The sequence below is a fragment of the Cebus imitator genome, unplaced genomic scaffold, assembly GCF_001604975.1.
Source record: "Cebus imitator isolate Cc_AM_T3 unplaced genomic scaffold, Cebus_imitator-1.0 Scaffold80, whole genome shotgun sequence".
In the NCBI taxonomy this organism is placed as follows: Eukaryota; Metazoa; Chordata; class Mammalia; order Primates; family Cebidae; genus Cebus; species Cebus imitator.
This window is the reverse complement of record NW_016107395.1, coordinates 9,107,882-9,130,011: the sequence shown is the minus strand read 5'-3', so window position 1 is coordinate 9,130,011 and position 22,130 is coordinate 9,107,882. Positions and strand designations below refer to the sequence as shown.

Sequence of the window (22,130 nt, the reverse complement as noted above, 5' to 3'; positions counted from 1 at the left end):
AGAAACAGATACCAGTGTCTTGCTGCCTGCACAGCCTGCAGAACCATGAACCAATTAAACCTCTTTTCTTATAAGTTACCCAAACTCAGGTATTTCTTTTTAGCAATACAAAAATGGCCTGACACACACCATGACCAGTCATCGAATATGTTCTCCACAGGACCCTTGAGATGCAATCCCAGGCGCAGCCACTCTAACTTGCTTTTCTTTTGGCAGGCTGCTTGACAGAAACCACTATAGCCTGTTGGCTGGCTTTGATTCTGATTAATGAGTTACAAGCTCTCCTGGCTCCTCTGTCATGCCTTAGAAATTCTGTGAATCCCTTAGACAACTAGGGATTTCCTTCTTTTCTCCTACAGCTGTTAAAGGTCTTTTTTAAAATCTTAACCATAACCACACTTCTCTTTTCTTATTGTCAGAAATGACCCCATGAACTTCTTCACTCAGAAACTAGAGATAGGAATTCTTGCACTTTTCCTCTCCTCCAAGTGTTTCTGTATATTGTTGCCTATCTCTGTCCTTCTTTACTCCCGAGACTAACTGGTTACCTCTGCTCTTCCCATTCCCTTCTGAGCTTCTTTCTTAGTTATCTTTACTTCCTCTTATATCTTCTTGTGTCTGTCCTTCTTCATTGACTCAAGTGTCTTCTATTTTGAAATATACCTTCTCTGCTCTGTTTCCCTGCCATTGTATATTTGACTCTTCCTTCCCTTTACTGTTGGACTTTCTAAAAGAGGAGTATATTGCCAGTTCTACCTCCGCTTCTTTATTTAGCCAACTGCAACTGGATTATTAGTTGGACTCTACTACCCCAGCTCAACTAATTTTATACACATCCACTTCTTTTCAGCCAAGTTTTGACACAACTGATCGTTTCTCCTTTGGCCTCTGCAATATACTCTGCTAATTTTTCTTCTAATTTTTGGATTGCTCTTCTTCTGTCTCCTCTACTGGCTTCTTTTCCATCACTGATTGTTTTTTTATTTTTTATTATTTTTTTAGAGACAGAGTGTCGCTGCATTGCCTAGGTTGATCTCGAACTCCTGGACTCAAGTGATCCTCACACCTCAGCTTTTCAAAGTGCTGGAATTACAGGCATGAGCCGCCAGACCCAGCCATCAGTCATTCTTTAAGTATCACCAGTCTCCCAGTGTTCCATGCTTGGCCTTTTTCTCCTTCTGACTTGAGGAGTGAATTTATCTATTCCCATAACTTGCTTTCTTTGAACACTCATTAGTTCAGTACATACACAGCTAGCACCAGGCACTAAGCATTCAGAGATGAGCAAGACAAACTCATTCAGCAAATATTTGTGGAACACCTAGTATGTGTAAGACATTGTTCTGATGAGCCAGACAAAATTCTTGCCTTCATGGAACTTACATTCTAGTAGAGAAGACCCACGATTAGCAAATAAGTAAATGAAAGAATGTCAGATGATGGTAAGGTCTCTAGTGATTAACAAGGCAGTGTGAAAAAGAGTGCATGGGATGGGAGTCAGAGAAATGTATTTCCCTGTAAGAGAAGAGGCTGTAGGAGTAAGCCATGCAGACAGTGGAGGAAGACTGTCTCCTCTTCTAGGCAGAGGAGACAGTATCACAAAGGTCCTGAAGCAGAGCAGCCTTGTTTAGTCAGTGAACAGCCAGGAGGCCAAGTATGGCTGCAGGAGAGTAAGTCAGAAAAAGAGAAGATGGAGATGGGGTGGGATAGGATGGTGAAGAGAGACGGTCTCCGCGGTCATGGTAAGAGATAGTTCTGTTGATTTGACTTTGATTCTGAGACAGCCCTCATGACCTCTGTAAACCCAGTTATTTCCCAAATGCTCCATCTTCAAAAACCATCACTCTGGGGGTTAGAGCTTCAACATATACATTTTGGGGGGATACAATTTAGTTGATAGCAGGTTACTAGAAGCCCTTTGTTATTGATAGTGTATCCATGGAGGTAAGAATCTGGTCTTTACCATCAGCTCTCTACCCTTTATTGTTCTTATCTTTTTTTTTTAATCAGATGTGCCCTCTTGTTTCAGAGACCCACTTTCAAAGCTAGGAATTTTTGTCTTCCATGCTGTAGAAAAGTTCCATCAGCTTTTTTTCTTTCACATTAACCAACTCTCCCCATTCATGGAAGTTCCTTTGCTGTTGTTAGGTTATTATTTCATTTTATTTTATTTATTTATTTTTCTGTGACTTGAGGTTTTCATTTTTATAATTGCCCAATCTGACAAGCATTTGTCCACAAATTAGTATGTTATATTGAGTAACGATATTCCATACACGTCAAAAATATGTTGCTGATGTGATATTTGTTTCTCTCATAGACTCACCTGTTCCATTTTTCAGATTTTGAAGGGGAATTTTTGGCTGAACTTAAAAAATAAGAAAAGACTCTTAAAGTAATCTCAAAATGTGCCTTTGCTTCTAAACATGTTCGGCTTTTGTTTTCCTCTTTCTTTCCTCCCATTCTTTTGTGTTTTGGAGTTTCAAAACAGGGCTTTGCAGAGGAAATGGGACAGTGACATTTTTTTTTTTTGTTTTGAAGTTGTTGAGTTTAGCAGAGTATGCGTTCATAGGGTGTGAATTGCAGGATGTAGTTCTGGGGTCCTCCCTAAGAGCCGACCCCACATCAAGGTTATTCTGGGAAGCTTTATCCAAAGCCGACTATAAAATATGGGGATGAACTTTGTCAAAAGGCTAAACAGGAAACAGTTATAAATAACTATTCAATCTTAATTCAGTCCTAGCTACTTTCTCACACATATTTTATAATGTGTTTTAAAAAGCAGTTTCCTTAAAAAAAAAAAAAAAAAAAAAAGAAAGAAAGAAAACTTTAACTCCTTAATTTCTAGGTTAATTTTCATAGGAAAGTCTTCACCTTCATGACTACCCAGTGGCATCATCTCTCTGGCAGGGGGAATATTACACTTAACAATATGCAAGATACAAAATAAATTTTTGGAGAAAATGAAAATACAAATTATTTTCTAAGATAATCATTTATCTTAGAGATTTTTATTCATGTACATTTATACAGTCTTTGCTGATAAGGAGCTATAAATCTAATAACTGTAGCATTTTTCAACCTTTTCATCATTAAGCTTCTCCCACCATCCTGAGCTTTTCAGACAAGTTTTTCTTAATCACTCTCTCCCTCATGACATTTTAGTAACACAGAGATACTGTGTATATGTTTATGCACTGTACATATTTATATGTGCTTTGTATATAAAAAGAGTTTTTTGCTTCCCAAGCAGGAGGTGGTGAGTACCTAAGTTTGATGAAAACATGTGAATAAAGGAAAAGTTACCTGAACTTGGTGATGGTCGCAGGGATAGAGAGAGAGAAGGGAGCAGTTTCAAAACACATGTAAGAGATAAAAGTCTTGTCGGCTTGTCTGTGTATCATGTGTGTTGAGTCAGGGAGATGAAAGAGTGGTAAGGTAGATTCCCTGATTCTGGTGGGGTGCCTGGGATGGTGGTGGGCATGAGGTGCTGTGAAGTGGGATAGTGAATTTGGGAAGAAGATCATGTTTGGGAGAGGTTAGTTTTGGACATGTTGAGTTTGAGGCATCCATGGGCTGTCCATGTGACTTTATACAACAGGTAGTTTTCTATGAGAGTCTGAAGCTTGGGGGAGAGGTTGGGACTGTAAAGCAAGAGCTTTGGGTTCTGAAATGTAGGGAGTGGGCAAGCTTGTCAGAAGGATTGTGTAGATGAGAATAGCTTCATGTTAGTGAAAAGAAAACCCAGAATAAGGGAGCATAGAGGTGTTTGTAGATCCTTATTTGTAAAGTTTACTTTGAGGGAATTATTTTAATTTGACAGAGAAAAAGAACAGGAGGAAGAAGAGAAGGCAGTTTTGTTAGTTTCAAAAAGAAAAGTGAGTGAAGATCTTTATAGACTTTCTAGGACATACCTTATGTTTCTGGGACATTGTTATGATTGAAGGGATTAAGGCTCAGAAGTCTATCAATGGCACTTCCTCTGGGTGGACATACAGTGAAGGGCTGACAAAGGGATGCAGTGTTGATAACTCTTTGACCTATTTTAATTCACGTATCCTTGTGAATTTGATACAATATTATCAGAAAGAGGCTTATAGAATTGGATATGATATTATCAGAGAGGGGCTTATCATAGAATTATGAAGTCCATACCCTAGGCCAGCCCTTTGGGAGGCCGAGGCAGATGGATCACTTGAGGTCAGGAGTTTGAGACTAGCTGCCCAACATGGTGAAACCCCGACTGTACTAAAAATGCAAAAATTAGGTGAGCATAGTGGCAGATGTCTGTAATCCCAGCTCCTCGGAAAGCTGAGGCAGGAGAATCACTTGAACCCAGGAGGCGGAGTTTGCTGTGAGCGGAGATCGCACCATTGCACTCTAGCCTGGATAACAGAGCAAAACTACATCTCAAAGAAAAAAAAAAAAAAAAAGTCCACATCCTCATTTCACAGCAAAAGTGTTGAGGACCCAGGAGGCATTTTGGAATTTGCCTGAAGTTACAACATAGCCAGTTAGTCGGTACCTGAGTCCCAGTCCAGATCACCAGACTTCTGTTTTGTTTTGTTGATACATCAGATTGTCTCTTTTAAGAGATTAAAAAATTTATAATTCTGTTAATTCAAAAAGTGTCTGCTCATTTAACCTGAAAGAAATTTAAAAAATTTTTCACTTAGTCTGATTTCTGCCCAGTTGAATAATGCAAGCAACATGTGACTATTTGACACATACTATTGCATAGATTTTTTTCTGCATAATTCCTGCTAAGATTCAGTGGTTGCTAGTTACAAATCCAGAATTACTAATTTCTTGTGAATATCATAAAACGTTCTTAAAGATTTCTTTTAGAGCTTATTTTAGAGAAGTGGAATAAATACTTCCTTACAGAACACTATCATAAAGTTAAATTTGTAGAAAGATAGTAGGAGGGAAGATTGAAGTTAATGCAGGTAGCCCCAAACATAATTATACCTAGACAGAAGAATATTCCTCTACTGCTGAATTGATTCTGATTCCATAGAGAAAATTTACTTGAGGTCATTATTAGAGTATTTTCTTCATTTTAGAAATAGCACACATTGAAAGTTAATATTGATATTAACAACATTTATTAAAGTTAGATTTTTAATTTTAAAAATTTCAAATTTAAAAATGCTGAAAACACCAGCAATGCTATAATTTTTAATAAATGCTGATGATTAACTTTCTGGTGATTTTTTTATGGCTACTTTTTTCTTTGTTTAAGCGATGTGTGGAATTAGGAAAATCATTAATGGTGATAATGTTGGGGAGGGACAGTGCTGGACAGAGGCAGAGAGTGTCTGCCTTGAACTCAATTTCCAGAGCCTGGAGAATGGCCTTTCTATCAAATTGCATTTCTGACTTAAAAGCCCATTACTTTATGTTTATAACAGGAAGTTAGGGTATTGCTGCCAGTCTGGATGATTTTTTAGCTTGACCTTTATTGTGTTTGATTTTGTGATTTCATCTTTTTTCCCCCCATTTTTAAAAAAAACTTTTGGGTGTAGACAGGAGAGAATTCCTTTCCATGTTTTAGGGAGTGGTATTAAAATACATTTTGTTCAGTAGGTCTGTTCCATACTTCCTTACAGATAAAGACCCTTTCTGTGTGATTGTGAGACTCTTGAGTTTGGGTGTGCTTTCTCTAATGGTATTTAACATAAAAAACTTCATAAAAATTCATGAAGCTACTTATGACACAGGTCTATAAAGTACATTAGTTTGTCAGTTATTTTTACATACTCATTTACCAATATGAATAGTGGGTGTTTCTCTTTTGTAAACTGTTTTGTACATTATTAGATATGAGTGAAATCTAGAATTTTTGCTTATAGGGATGCTATTTTAGGGACTTCTTATAGAATGATAAAATTATCTTGCTGAAGGAAACTGATATTATTACTTAAACTAGTTTTGTCATTTTGTGGAAACTGAGGGCCAGAGAGGGAAGATGACTTAAGATCTAAGAATTAGAGATTTGTATGCAACTGCTGGGTTACTTGCTCTTTGATCATTGCTCAAACTCTAGCCCATACTCTCTCAGTCCCAACTTTGAGCTTCTTTAGAGATGAGGTCCAAATTTCTCACCCTTAAATCTTGGACAAGGTGGCAACAGTTACTTAACAAAATTTTGTGTGAAAATTTCTAGATCTTAAATGTCTGTGACAAATTTTAAGAAATTGTATGCCAAACAAAATACTTTACAGGACAATGGGCCATATGTTTTTGATATCAGGAGATTTCACACAAAATTTGTTTTCTAACTTCTTTCCAAAAATCCGAATTAGGAGGATGTATTCATGAGTGACTGCTGCCCCCTTTGGTTGGGACTTGTTCCTTCGGGTTTATTACATGGTCATCCATCACCATGTCCTTGGGCCCTGCTTTGTCTTATCTGGACTCTGAACATTTGAATTTTTAGTATTATAAGAAAACTTAATGCTTTACTATCAGTCAACACATACATGTTTTTCTATCTGTACTACAACTTATTAAAAACCTTTTTTCAACATTCTTCATTTTTTGGGGGGGCGGATTTCAACTGGTGCCTAGACTAGCAAGGATTTGTTTACAACCAGTCTCTGCTTATGAGGAGAATACAAAAGGTGGATAATTTAGCTTGTCAGCTTGAATATGTTATATTTATACAAATAACAGGCTTTTGAGTTTTCCTAGATTACATCTATTTACAAAAGGCTGTAATCAAGGTTTAGCAGCATATTTTCAGGAATTCTTTGGTGCCTATTTTCTCAAAAGATACTGCCAGGACAGTTTCATGACACTAATAATAGTTTTATAGAAATGATTTGTCATATTGTTTTTAATGGCCTGCCATCTGCTTTTTAAATCTTTTTGAATCTGCCTATTCCTAAGCAGGTAATAATATTCTATTATCATTAATACTTGGAGACGTAATCTTCAAATAATTAAATGATTCAAAAATTGTTGTAGCGGTGTTCACAGGAGGATGTTTTTCATACTGTCACAAGCAGTCACGTTTTTAAGTTGGTAAGATTGTATACATGTAGAGGTTGGTATTCAGAGCTTGATTTACATTCCCTATATTGAAAAGGTATGAGCAAAGATTTTTTTTTCCTTTGTGAAGATTGTAATCTTAATTTCATTTGGAATGCTCTAAGGAGGTGTGTTTGTTATAATTTTTGGTTGCAGCCCCAAACTGCAAACTGACCTAGGGAAAAAAGGGGTAAGTGCTGTTTCAGGCAGTTCTGGATTCAGAGGCATAAGCGACATCATTCTGCTGACTTTCTTACCTTACCCCCTTTTCAGGTCCACCTCATTCTATGCTGGCTCCATCTTCAGACAAGGCCTCCCTTCCTGGTGGCAAGATGGCCTCTAGGAGCTCAGTGTTTGCATTTGGGCCTCTAGGCAACCCTTCCAAGAAAATACTTGTTCCCAGTGGTTTTAACAGAAGCCTTGTTCTAGAGTCTCATTTCCTCTGATTGTCCTGGCTTAGGTTTTGTGTCTTTTTCATGAACAGACCTTTGAGCAGGAGGTTGTGTGAGACTATGATTGGCCAGGCCTACAACCCTGCTTATCTTTGGAGCTTCAGGTTGTTCATCCTGGCCCAAACAATGTGGACTGAGTGGAAGCACATAGTCCCCTAGGACCAATCAACGCACTGTTGAAGAAGAAGGGTATAGAAGGCCTTTCCCTATGCAGGATTATAAAAATATTTTCCCATATATTCCCTAAATACTTATTATTATTGCTGTTGTCATTATTACTTTACCATTTAGCCCTTCAAACCGTCTGGATTTAACATGTAACTTATAACTTAATTTTGTGAGTGTGTGTGTGTGTGTGTGCATGTATATACATGTATAAGGGTAAGAGTCACACAGGAGAAGAGGAGGGGCACATAGGTCCCTCGGGAGGCATTGCTGGGTCATCTTGCTAATTGGTGCAGATGAGGACACCCAGGGTGGGGTATTTACTCAGGCTATGTACGGTGTTTGGCTAGCTCATTCAGCTTGATTTCTATCTTTGTATGTGTCTCAGGCTGTACCAAGGCTGTTCCTTTATAGCTCTGTTAAGTCCTTTATGACTTAGATATTAAGATTAGTCATAAAAGAAATACAGATTCAAAATTATTACTCTAGTTGGTCCTCAGACTCAGTGGATGACAGAGCCCCCAGCAGTTACGGCATTCTTTCTGGAACATCCTGAAATCTTGAAAAAGGAGAACATTTAATATGACTTTTTCCTCAATTTCAAGATGTACTTATGGTTTTTAAACCTTAGGTTCTTGCTAATGACTTTTTCTCAATTTCAAGATGTACTTATGGTTTTTAAACCTTAGGTTCTTGCTACACATCTATCTTGTCTACACATGCCTCTTATATAAGGAATTGGATTTAACACAGAATTATATAATTAGTTATTTTAAGATGACCCACTCTAATGAGCCATAACAAAAAGTCGAATTACGTTTAATGTATCCTACTTAAGAAGGCAGCAAAATTTATAATAAAATACTATTATTTTACCTTTCATTGAGAGTATTATTTCAGAAGCACATTAAAAATCATGTGGTCTTCAAAAAAAAGAACGTCTGAAGTAACTATCATTATCTGCATTCTATAGGTGAAGAAATAAAAGACAAAAAGGATGAGTATATTACATTTTAGAAAGAATATTCTTCTGTAGAGTGGCTTATTTCCTTGTGATTCTGAATAATAATGACATACAGGCTGATATTTTTACTGCTACAATCATTGGATGGATTAGATTACTCTGGTAATCTAGATTAGGCATTTTTTGGTTATTAGAATTTTTTAGGTAATCTAGGTTACCAGGGTAATCTAAATATAATTCTGGTACTGGTTGTTCTGCTGGTTTATTTTTTTCTTTTTTTGTGGACAGAACAGTATAAACATGTGCAGGCTTATTTTTAGTAGAATAGTTAAGAACTGGGACTTCGATTAAGTATTGTTATACAGTATTAAGCATCACTAATAATTCAGAAGTTTGGAGACTTTGTTAAAATGACTGTTTACTTATTATCAGATTACTGATGGGATGTGAGTAATTTCAGAACTCGTTTAGTACCATGTCTAGTACCGATTGAGTATTTTTTTATCCTACATGCGTGGGATCAGAAGTAAAATTTTGGATTTTTGAGCATTTCAGATTTTGGAGCACTGTGGATTTCGGATTAGGGATCCTCAGCCTGTACTTTGTGAAGATTTTTAATCATGAGAAGGATCCTTATTGCAAAGGCCAGTCTTTCACATGTTCACCCAGTTTTCTGAGTGCCTGGCACAATGCTAGACATTAAGGATTTGATGGTGAACCAGAAACTTCCTAGTCTGGGTGGTAGGGAGTGGGAATGGTGTTGGCAAACTCATAAATGAACACTTGGAATACAGTATGTTAGGCAACACAAACTTTTAGGTGTTATAAAAAGGATATAAGCAGGTTTTGGTGTAAACGTGGATCAAGGATACCTGATGTACCTCACAGTGGGACTGTTTGATGCTTTTTGTTTGCAAGTGTCCCCTCTCTACCTACGTGTGTGCTCAGACATGTGCTTGTGGAAAATATTTTTTAATTTAAACATTAAAATTTTGAGGATTTAATGATACCTTTTGAGCTAATGGATAACTTGAATGTTACAAAGCAAGAAAAAAAAAAAGTTAGAATTAAGCTCTACTCTCCAGCGAACAGCAGGTCAAACAGGTTAGAAAGTTATTTCTGTCTCAGGGAAACAAATTTGCAGGTAAATAGTCTAGGACTAGTGTGGGGATCCCTAACCTTCCAGGACCCAGCCTCCTATCTTGTTGCTTCACTGACTGCAGTGGTGGCTTAAACATCATTGTCCAAAATGGTTATTTGAGCTGAAGCCATCTCACCCACATTTCAGACAGCAGAAAGGAAGAAGAGCAAAGAATATGCCTCCATTCTTTGAGGAAACATTCTAGAATTTAACCCCTTTTTGTTGTCATATTTCAGAACATAGACAAATGGTCACACTTATCTACAAGTGAGGCTGGAAAACACAGCATTTTCCCCATAACTGGGTATATAAGCCTATGTACCCAGTTCTTTTACTACAAAGGAGAGGAGAATATATATTGGGGAATCCCTGGCAGCCTATTCTACATTAACACAGACTCCCTTATGCCAATCCAGAGATACCAAAGACTTACTGAACATTTATTTCAGGTGATTCTTTACTCACATAAGTCTTAAATGTATTATCTTAGCTACACTAACATTTGGGGATGGAAGAGTGTTTACCAATATTTTACTGCAGAAGAGATACCTGAACTATATTCTTCAGATGCCATTTTAAAAATCCAGTGCCTTGGATAATAGGGTTAGTTGCTTTTTAGAAAAAAAAAAATGGCATTCATAAAAGCCTTTTCCCTTGCCACTGCCCCAAGAGAAGTCAATTTCTTATCCATTAATAGTCGTACAGCTAGTCTGTCTTTTTCAGATGTTATAAATTGACCTAAATGTCGTTTCCACTATGGAGGATGCTAGAGGATGGAGTCAAACACCTTTGATCATAGAGCCAGAGGACTTCATCTGAGCCTTGATTCTGTCGCTCACTAACTGCTGCATTACTTAGAAGAGTCACTGATGGCTTAGTTCCCCATCAATGACTATAAAAGTGGCACCTTGGTATTTTACCTCAAGATGATTGTTCTGGATTAGATTAGAAAACTCTAACTTGAATGTTAGAATGAGTTCATTTTATCTCTGTCTTTGCCAGTCATCAACATCAGGCCCCAAACCTTTGACAGAGTCAGCCTACCCTGGCTCAAGTGTTTTTGTTTTTGAGGATGCCTTTTTAGCTCATGAAATGTGTTGATTACATGTTTTATTACAACAACCTCATCTGTTTCCTTTGCGAATGATTTGGAAAACACTTTTCATATGACCTTTACTCAGGGTTTTTCTTGTTCTTTGAAGTGACAGTTGGTCTGTGAAGTTGGCTTAATGTCAAGGTCAGATTATTGAGTCAGAGCTGTTGAAGAATATAAACTTAAGATGGCTTTAGAGATAACCATTCATTCTAGTGCTCTATGTTCCTAAAAAATATTCTCTGGCGTAGTGATATGGGAAGAATGGGGCATCCTGTGAGACTCAAGTTCACAGGCTTGACTTGGAGCTGATTTTAGAAGTCAGGAAGGGGTCAGTCACTGTTGGCTTCCTCAGGGTTTTAACAGTCGCTGGGTTCTTTGTTACTGTTATTGTTTTTTTGTGATTGTTGTGTGTGTTAGGCCCAGGTTTAGGATAAAGAGTAGTTCAGGCTCAGAAGCTGGAGCTGGCAGTTCTGGGGTCTCGTGCAGCGCTTCCAAGGCACAAAGGATCAACCCCTGAATCTGGGCTTATGAAAAACAGAGTGACTGTGGCGTGAAAAATTAAGTGACCGGGTTGCTCCCTCTTTTTCCATTTCCATTTTGTTTTTTAACTTTGTGAAATTCAGGGACGGGGTTTCCATAATGCCAGGAAGGATGCTGGGAATTAGTGATATGGAAAGAATGGTCAGATGCTTTCCTTTCATCCTTTGAGTGCTCTTCCCCACCCCTAAAAATATAAAGATTTAAAAATTATTATTAAACATCCTCTGGTACTCTTGTGGGCTTGTTTTTTATAGTTAAAATTCAAATCTCAGTGGAATTTATTTTAGAGTAGGCAGTGAAGTAGGGATGCAACTTTGTTATTCCCCGCCATGTGGTTAGTTGGTTGCCCAGCCCCATTTGATGAGTCATCTATCTGTTTCCTGCTTTTTGAGATGCTACATTAACCATAGATAAAACAGTGATCCTTTTTGGCTAAAAAATTATTTTCCAAGGTTTGGCAAATTCAAGACAAATTCTACAAAGGATCACCCTCATTTCTTTTAGTCAGCTGAAGTGGTGCCCTCAGGTGGCAACAGTCTTAAAAACACAGTTTACATTCGCTGTGCCAGGTTTCAGATGGTAGTATTCTTGATAAGTTTTTTTTTTTTTAACCTTCGTATTATTTAAAGTTTTGTGTATACAAAGAGACTTTATTAATAGTCTTCTTTCCTTTTAAATAGAAAATACTAATTTACATAAAATGCTCCTGCTTTGTAATTATTCCCTGTATATTCTTAGATATATTCCCCCTTTTTGGTGTGTATATTGATCTACCTGTCTAATCATGTGTTGTCAGCACACCGTTTCTATTAAGATAATTGTATAATGTTCTAATATTTCAGGGTACTTCTCTACCGATAGGGGAGTTTTATTTGTCCGTTCTCATGCTGCTAATAAAGACGTACCAGAGACTGGGTAATTTATAAAGAAAAAGAGGTTGAGGCCGGTCCCGGTGGCTCACACCTGTAATCCCAGCACTTTGGGAGGCCGAGGAGGGCGGATCACAAGGTCAAGAGATCGAGACCATCCTGGCCAACATGGTGAAACCCCGTCTCTACTAAAAAATACAAACATTAGCTGGGCATGGTGGCGTGCGCCTGTAGTCCCAGCTACTCAGGAAGCTGAGGCAGGAGAATTGCTTGAACCCAGGAGGCGGAGATTGCAGTGAGCTGAGATTGCTCCACTGCACTCCAGCCTGGCTCCTGACAACAGAGCAAGACTCTGTCTTAAAAAAAAAAAAAAAAAAAAAAAAAGAAAAAGAGGTTTAATGGACTCATAGTTCCACATGGCTGGTGAGGCCTCAGGAAACATAATCATGGCAGAATGTGGAGTAGCAAAGGCATGCCTTACATGGCAGCACGGAAGGTTTGCAGGGGAACTGCCCTTTATAAAACCATCAGATCTTGTGAGACTTACTCATTATCAGGAGAACAGCAGGGGAAAAACCCACTCCCATGATTCAGTTACCTCCCACCAGGTCTCTTCCATGACACGTGGGGATTATGAGAGCTACAATTTAAGATGAGATTTGGGTGAGGACACAGCCAAACCATATTGGAAGTAAAAAGAGTAGAATAGGAGAGCAAACAATTCCCATTTACACATCATTTTCACTCATGTCCCAGTGATGCCATAGGGCCATACCTGGCTGCAAGGGAATCTAGAAACCGCATTCTCTAGTTGAGTGGCTATGTGTCCAGCTAAATTCTATTCACAAGGAGGATCCCAAGGTTCAAAATGCTCTGGTGGGACACTTTTCACTTCAGACAAATGTCTAAATACAAATATTAATTGAAGTAGGCTTAAAAAATAGATAAAAGATTTAAGAGTTTTAATTACTTGAAGAAAAGAAGGGTTTTGTTTAAATGAATATATGCACAGGGCAATATATGATTAGAGAGTGAAACACTGGCACATGAGAAAGGACCAGTAGAGTTTCATAGAAGTGCTGACAATAGAAATTTATTTTTGGCCAGTCTACTCCATCTGCCTAAGTTGTTGACTTGCAGATATTGTGTGCTCAGATTAGAATGACAGATGAAGCAAACATATCATTTCTGTCTTTTTGCACCTGATGCTCAAATTAAAATTAGATGAGTGTGCTCCTTAGTGGTTGTAGTTTGGTAATACCACTGATTTTATTTTGTGTGTGCGCTTGTGTGGTTAGTTTTAGTTCAACTCAGCCACTTCCAGTTGAGATTAATAAAGCCAGTTATTCACTTAAAATACAGGTACCCAGCAGGCTGTGTGGCTGAAGCTAGAGCCATAAAAACTCAAAGCTAGAAAATGCTTCCATAACTATGACAGTATCTCAGTACTTCAGAAATTATAGAATTTGAGAGTTTAAAAAGGAACACAGTTATCTGGTCAGATAATATCAGTTGGAAAGAGTAGCTGTCTCTGCCAGAGTTTAAAAGTGGCAGAGAGGATTTCATATACCAGCCCAGCTTGTGTTATTATCCGAGGAATCAGACATTGTGTTCTGGTGATAAAAGCATTTAAAAAATCTTTTCCAAATCATGATTTGAAAACCAAATAGCTACATCACATTTCTTATTGTTACTCAAACCTTTTAATGTCCTAGTTGATGAAATAATTCCCATTTCATACAGTGCTTTGAATTAATTATAACTGTAATTTCTTCAAAAATTCCATGTTTATTTTGAATTTAAAATGCTCACAGCATTTTAATAGCATAGAAATATAGTCAAATGCCCTTCCATTATATTTGCTACTAATATATATTCCTTGCCAGAAATAACAAATGTTAATACTTTACTATAGCCCAAGATGGTGGCTCACACCTGTTATCCCCGCAGTTTGGGAAGCCAAGGCAGGCAGATCACTTGAGCCCAGGAGTTCGAGACCAGCCTGGGCAACACTTTGAAGCCCTGTCTCTATAAAAATTATAAAAATTAGCTGGGCATGGTGGCACATGCCTATATTCCCAGCTACTCAAGGAGCTGAGCCCAGGATGTCAAAGCTGCAGTGAGCCACAAACGAGCCACTGCACTCCAGCATGGGTGACAGAATGACACCCTGTCTCAAAAAAAAAAAAAAAAAGTTTATAGAATTAACATTTATATGTGCTCATAAACATGGGTACATGTGTGTACATTTTTAAAAACCAGTTATATCATGCCACCTATTATTCTCTGACCACATTTTTTAGTTTAACCATATATTTCAGATGTCTTTTCATGTCATTACATTATTTTATCTGATAAGGTTGAGTGTATTTTCACACCATTTTTCTTATGCCATCCTAGAGAAAGATGCACAGAATTAAATTTTTTTAACATTAACATACAGAGTTAAACAAAGGTATACCCCAAGTATTGGTTCTCGTCCTTCAAAGGTCCTTTTTCAAATTTTGTGAAGGTCATTGGAATGTCCAGGTTATAAGTTGAGTGTAGTTTTAATATTTGGAAATGGATAATAATCCCAGCTTTATCAGTGTTAATGCTTCTACATATTTAAAGTTATAATTAGTTAATAAGACATAATTTGAACAGATTATTTTGGGTAGCTGATATATAATCAACTCATATAAATTTAAGAAAGAAGTTTTTGTGTGTGATCTCAGGTTTACTTTTACATTTAGTTATTAACTACGTTCAAACTAGATTTGGTTTCACATTTTCTTAGCTCTTTTAAAAACATTATCAAAAAATTAAAATTAATTTCCCTATGCTCATATATTGTCTTATTATCTGAATTTTCTGGGACGAGGTCATAATTCTTCTGACAACCCAATAAATTTCTTTTGTGTTCTATGAGCTTACAAGTCCACTAGAGGGTGCATTTTGCTTTTTTTTTGGCACAGACAGAAATTTAAGTCCATAATTTTGTTTCACTTTCATAGAGCTAGTTGGGTTAACAGCTTTGGAAGCAAAGTCCCTAAAATTCTTAAACATGGATACCAGGAGACTATCGTATAAAAACATAATTTATTAACATAAAGCAACCATATGACTATTAAAATAGTGGCCTTACCAGTGAATGCTATAATAGGATGCAGAGGAGAGCATGGTGGTTGGGGATGTCTGGGGAAGCTTCATGGGTAAGATGGGATCTGTAGTTTTCAAATATCCGGCGAAGTCAAACTTTTTGGTCTCAGGACCCCTTTACACCATTAATAATCATTAAGGCTCCCAAATAGCTTTTATTAATGTGGTTATTGATATTTAATGTTCTAGCAATTAAAATAGACCCCTTTGAAAATATTTTTTTACTAATGCATTTAAAAATAACAATAATAACAGGCCAGGCGTGGTGGCTTACACCGTAATCCCAGCACTTTGGGAGGCCAAGACGGGCGAATCATCTGATGCCAGGAGTTCAAGACCAGCCTGGCCAATGTGGTGAAACCACATCTCTACAAAAATAAAAAAATTAGCCCGGCTTACTGGCGCCCACCTATAATCCCAGCTACTCAGGAAGCTGAGGCAGGACAACCGCTTGAACCATGGAGGTTGCAGTGAGCCGAGATCTCACCACTGTACTCCAGCCTGGGCAACAGAGCGAGACTGTCTCAATAAATAAATAAAGAAAAATAAAAATAAACCCATTACATGTTAATATAACATTTAAATGGAAAATAATTATATTTTCCAAAACAAAAAAAAAATTAGGAAATTGCATTGTTTTACATCTTTGTAGATCTTTTTAATGTCTGCTTAATAGAGGGCAGCTAGAGTCTCATATTTGCTTCTGCATTGACTCTGTTGTGTGTTTTGGTTAAAGTATGTGAAGAAAATTCAACCACATGCAGCTATGAAGTTGGGAAAGAATATTTTAATAGCCTTTTCTGATAATTATGAGTAGTATTCTGTGATACCACATCTAAGCAATCAAGTGGTAGTTTCTTAGGGGCTACTTGCAGTGTGGAACCTGAAACTCTCTCAGTGAACTTATTCTAGTTAGTTATGTTAAAATCCAGTAATCTCTCTTGGATCTTGACTCTTTTGCTCAGGCATGATTTTGTAATATTATGCATTGGTCTTGGAAAATATTGGTTCATCTAGTTATGTAAATCATCCAAATGTTGACACAATATCAGTCTTGTAAAATATGTTATGTTCATGGTGGCAGATACAAGTTTTCTAAGAATTTAATTTTCATTTGAAAGCTTGAATCTTGTCACTGGCAGCGAATGCTAACAGTTGTTTTCCTTGAATTGACAGGCCCACTCCATTTATTTTTGAGAAAATATCTATGAAATACCCAAGTTTGAATAATTACAGTTTGTCTGTAAGTCATTTTTCAAGTAAAAATGACGTTCTGAGAAAAGAGAAATTAGTTCAGTTCACAAGTACTTTTCCTTGTGGCAACCCTTAGACTTTCACACAGAGCAGGAATGCTTTATATGTGTTTTCCGTTTCTTCACACAGAATAGTAAAGTGCCAGTGTTTAACAAAATTGATAGCTTAGTGCTCATCAAGGCCGTTTTTACGTGAAACTGACCTTTTTTTTTTTTTTTTTTAACCAGTGCATGGCAGTGAAAAACACAATGGCTGCTGGTAGAATGCGGTGCCACCAGCATGATTTGTGCTAAGGGGCCAGCAGTCTCACTCATTCACTCTCCAGCAGTGTTAACGCAAACACAATGCAAGAGGTAAATAATGTCTTAGTATGATGACATTTGTTTTGATCCTGCAGATCCTCTGAAAGGGTCTTAGGGACCTTCCAGAGTCCATGGAGCACACATTGAAAACGACTGGACTAGAGGAAGCATAGGTCTGGGTGTTATGAAGCCACTGGAAACAAGGATGGTGTATGAGGGCAGGGGGTGAACAGGAGTGTCAGCCAAAAAGGGGCTGAGGCTACACTGCAGTTGCTGGCTCTTGTGGGAATAGAGGAAATCAGAGGAGAAAATAACATGTCTTGAAGATAGAGCAGACCGAGAGGTCCCTGAATGCAAGTTCTGAGAAACTTTTTTGTGGTTTTCCTGGTGGTAGGTGGGCATGCATCTTTTTTTTTTGTTTGTTTTTAGATGAAGTCTCGCTCTGTTGCCAGGCTAGAGTGCGGTGGCACGATCTTGGCTTACTGCAGCCTCCACTTCCCGGGTTCAAGTGATTCTCCTGCCTCAGCCTCCTGAGTAGCTGGGACTACAGGTGCATACCACCATGCCCAGCTAATTTTTGTATTTTTAGTAGAGATGGGCTTTCACCATGTTGGCCAGATGGTCTTGATCTCTTGACCTCATGATGCGCCTGCCTTGGCCTCCCAAAGTGCTGGGATTACAGGTGTGAGACATGCGTCTTTAATTAAGCACCCCTGCCTTTCGCAGTCTGCCCTGTTTCTCCCGTATTTCTATCTGTTGGTTCTATTTTACCACAAAAGGCAGCATAAGGCCCTGCTTTTCTTCTGTGCAGCCTTTCAATTATTAACCTTAGGGTCTTGAGGCCAAGTAGAAGGGAGCTTCTGATGTCAGACCAGTGACTGGAAACTTTTTTCCATAGATGGTAAGGAGCCATTGCTTACTCTGTTCTCTCTTTCCCTTCTTGTTTTTCTACCTACCTTTTTGAGAATGGCATTTGACAATATTTATTCAAAGAGTACTATGTATTAACAGTACTCTTGGGGTATGTTAGGGACACAACTGTGAATAAGACAGCCTCAGTACCTGCTTTCAAAGAGCTGAGAATCTAGTAAAGGATACAGGCAAATGTGATCAGGGTCTTGGGAACATTTGCTGAGGCCCCAATCCCAGAGGGGAAAGGACTTGAAGGTCAGATTACAAAACGTTTTGGAGGAACTAAGACTATGGAGGCTGAGACTTAAAGAATGAGGGGTTAGTTAAACAAAAGGTATCGGGAGCTTAAGGAAAAGGAGAGGGCTCCACAAAGGTCTGGAGGTAGAGACAGCACAGTGAGCAGTCAGTATGGCTGCAGTGTAGACTACTAAGCGATCAGATCTTCACTTGAGATTGGAGAGGGAGTATGGACTGAATTCTGCCTCCCCAAGTTCCTGTGTTGAGGCCCTATGCCCCAGTGTGACTGCATTTGGAGACAGGGCCTGTAGGGAGGTAATTAGGGTTAAATGAGGTCACAAAGGTGGGGCCCTGATCTGATAGTGCTAGTGTCCTCATTTTAAAAACACCAGAAAGCTCCCTCACTCTTGACACTCATGCACCAAGGAAGGGCCATGTGAGGACAAAGTGATTGTTTGCCAGCCAGAAACAGAGCCCTCATCAGAAACGGAAGCCTCTCAAACCGTGATCTTGGACTTTCCGACCTGCAGAACTGTGCGAAAATACATATCTGTTGTTTAAGCCACCCAGGTTTTGGTGTTTTGTTATGGTAGCCAGAGCTAAGATACTGAGGTACCACCCAGAGAAGCTGATGAGTTCTGTCAGCCTTAAGGAGTTTGGCTTTTAGTTTGAGGGTTTTGGGGAGACATCAAAATGTAGGAAGCAGAATGAAAGATTATTCAAGGTGAAGTGTGAGGAATGGATTGACTGGGGCTGTGCAGATAGAGTGTTATGAGAGAGACAGAGAAATGGACGTTACAGGCCGGCTGAGGGTGGCAGAGTGGGCAGTGGGGATTGAGAGAAACTGTTGGTTTCAAGAAACAGTTCAATAGTTTTGTAGACTATTGAAAATTGGTGACTGGGTGGGTCAGTGAAGGAGGATGAGTCAGGACTTCCAGGTTTCTAGGTGGGTGACCTTTGTTCACTGAACAAAGAGCAGCAAGTTGAGAGGAGCCAAGGATGCATTTGGTTTTGGACATGCTAAGTTTAATGTGTTCGTGGGGTGTCCCATGGAAACATTCCCCAAGCAGCTGGCTTATACAGTTCCGGAGATGAGAAAGAGCAGGGGGAAAAAGGGAGAGAGAGAAAGAGGAACAGAGAGAGAGAGAGAGAAATGGAATACTGATCTAGGTAAAAATGCTGTTAGTAAGCTTCTCTAGTGGCAATGGCCAAATCACTTAATTCCTCTCAGTATTTCTTTCATCTCCTGTAAAATGGTAATAGAATTTTTTTTCCTACCTACTAAACTGTTATGTGACTCAGAAGTAAAACTAAAACAGGAAATATGGCAAAAGCACATGGTAACTATGAAGGACTGCACACACTGAGTAATTTATTATACTGGGATCTAAGGGAAAATGCTGGATACACAGGACAAGAAAGACACCCCAGGGAGTGAGGGCCTGGATGAGGGCACACAGAGGAGATGACAGGATTTCAGGGAAGACTTGGTTATACCTCACAGGGGAGGGGAGGGTCCAGATGACACCTTTTCAAAGTCCAGCTGGCTGGGGAAGTGATCATTTCCTTGAGAGAAATCGGAAAATCAAGAGTGGGAGCTGGTTCATTGGAAAAGTATATATATATTTTTGACGTAGTTCCATGGCATTTGAGGAGACCGTATTGAGACATCTGGGTATGTGTCTTTGGTGGTTGGGAAGGCCATTAGGGCATTGTCTTCTTGCTTCTTTGTGCCCTCTTGATTTATATTTCCTTTCATTTTCTATAAGACATAAACAGAGCACTGCTCTAGAAATGGTTTTTGGGCAATGCAGAGTTGATTTTAAACAGTGGAGTTTGAATGTCTGTAGGAAGCCATGTTCCTAGTCACCACAGGTCACCTTGTTCCGCAGTTTCCTTTACTCTTACTGCCGCCTCACAGGCTTAGGGGTTGTTTCTTTGTTTGTTTACCTGCCTGAAGGCGTTTGAATTTTTGAATCCAGGTTTAAAGTAGCTCTGGACAATTTGGCCTCAAAGAGGAGAATGGAGAGGTAAGATTGCCGATGGGATCCGAATGGGCCATAGCCAGTTGAGACCATGTCCCTGAGGGAACCCCTGTGGTGTGGAGCAATGACCATGAAGCACATGTATTTCAGTTTTCTCCCTTTACCACTAAGAACTGTATGATTTGGGGCAAGTTGCCTAACCAATGCCAAACTCACTTCATCAGTCAAATGACCTCTTCAGGGTTGCTGTGGGAGTGAAACCTTTGAGAATTCATAGCTTAGGGCACAGCGGATATGCTCTTAGCCAATGTTGACACATTTCTTTGGTCGATTTAGATGGGAATGTGAGATTTTGATTTTGAATTAATCCAGTCATTCATACAGGATTGTCAGGAGTTGGGAAGGTTCTTTTGTATTTGGTTTTTGCTGCAAACTTTATATTTATGCGGCTCTGCTAAGTGAAATTCCCTTGGTGTCATGTATTTACTGAATATTACTTACCCAAGCTTTGGCTTTTCTGAGTCTTGACCGCAAACCATTAGGATATTTCAAAGGGGCAAATCCAGGACAAGGCCTTAGAACCCTTGTCAGTGTAAATGATTTATGAGCACATGCAGCCCTTCTTTGGCCTTTTGTTAAGCAATTCAACCCATTTTTCTGGCCTTAGAAGTTATATATTTTCAGCCTAACCCCCACCCTACCTCAGGGAGTTCTTTGCCAAGGCTCTTCTACTAAGGAGCAGTGACCGTATGCTTATTTTGCTTTATGCATATGTGTGAGAGGGTGATCAGTGCTGAAATAGACTGACTTTGGTTAACCCAAGATGGCCAAGGAGTGATCTATTTTCCGAATAATTGCTTCCCAGGGAGAAGGCAATGAAAAAGAGACTGCTAAGTGCCTCTTTGTCCAAAAAGTACTTTGTCTCAAGCTGTCTGTTCCATGTGGGCTGGGATGAGGTGTAGGGGTACAGGTATAATGTATGAGAGGTAAAAAGAAGGTGAATTGGAGAGGGCTTCCCACTAAGAAAAAGGAAATCCATTCCAAACAGCCACGCAGGCTTAATGGGGCCTTTCCTGCCAGTTTCATTGTAAGATGAGTCTATCTGGCCTGTTCTGAAGCCTGCTCCTATTAGACCTTTGTTGATGGGGCCCACTCTGGAGAAGCTTGTCTCATAGTTTCCAGGTCAAACTGTCTTAAGGCACCTTTCTATACTTTCATGACCAGGAGTTACTTACCCAAAACCCTTTCTATTTATAGTATTTTCTTCAGCATAGCATTGTTAAGAATTGTCTGTGGGCCAGGCGGGTGGCTTATGCCTGTAATCCCAGCACTTTGGGAGGCTGAGGTAGGCAGATCACTTGAAGTCAGGAGTTTGAGACCAACCTGGCCAATATGGTAAAACCCCGTCTCTACTAAAAACACAAAAATTAGCTGGGCATGGTGGTGCATGCTTGTAATCACAGCTACTTGGGAGGCTGAGGCAGGAGAATCACTTGAACCCAGGAGGTGGAGGTTACAGTGAGCTGAGATCATGCGACTGCACTCCAGCCTGGGGCACAGAGTAAAACTCTGCCTCAAAAAAAAAAAAAAAAATTGTCTGTGAAGCTTTGGAAATGCAGAATATAGGACCCACCTCCAGAGATTTTGATTCAGTAAGTTTAGGATGGGGTCTGATTCTGATCCAGGTGGACCCTGGACACTGCCTTAGAAACATTGCCCAAGATTCAGAACCACTTATCTGTACTGGCTACACATAAGAATCCCCTGGTAGCTTTTTAAAGGTACCAGTGCTGGGGCTGCACTCTTAAGATTATAACTGAAATGGAAGAAGCTAGAACAACAATAGGTGCACATAGATTCTTAGCACAATAGTTGCTCTTAACTCTGCAAAAGGGGCCTAGGTTAGTGTATCTCAAGCTAAGATCTTGGTGACTTGTCTCTAAAACTGTCTCTTGTTAATGTTTTTCTATCTTAAACTATATTTTATTTCATTTTATACCAGATCTTCATAATACTCCAGTAGAGCAAATTCTGACT

The 22,130-nt window shown here is 38.9% G+C and overlaps 1 protein-coding gene across 9 annotated transcripts in view; it reads left to right on the top strand.

Moving 5' to 3' along the window:
• ARL15 (ADP ribosylation factor like GTPase 15) overlaps window positions 1–22,130 on the top strand; it is a 420,933-nt gene that overhangs the window by 56,927 nt on the left and 341,876 nt on the right. Inside the window, exon 1 of one of the 9 annotated variants that reach the window (XM_037740188.1) lies at window positions 16,987–17,010. The exons of the other annotated variants lie outside the window; for them this stretch is intronic. Within the exon in view, the coding sequence (XP_037596116.1) occupies window positions 17,002–17,010 (9 nt within the window). The 5' untranslated portion in view covers window positions 16,987–17,001. Of the gene's footprint in view, window positions 1–16,986; window positions 17,011–22,130 lie in introns of those variants that run through there. 9 annotated transcript variants of the gene reach the window in all.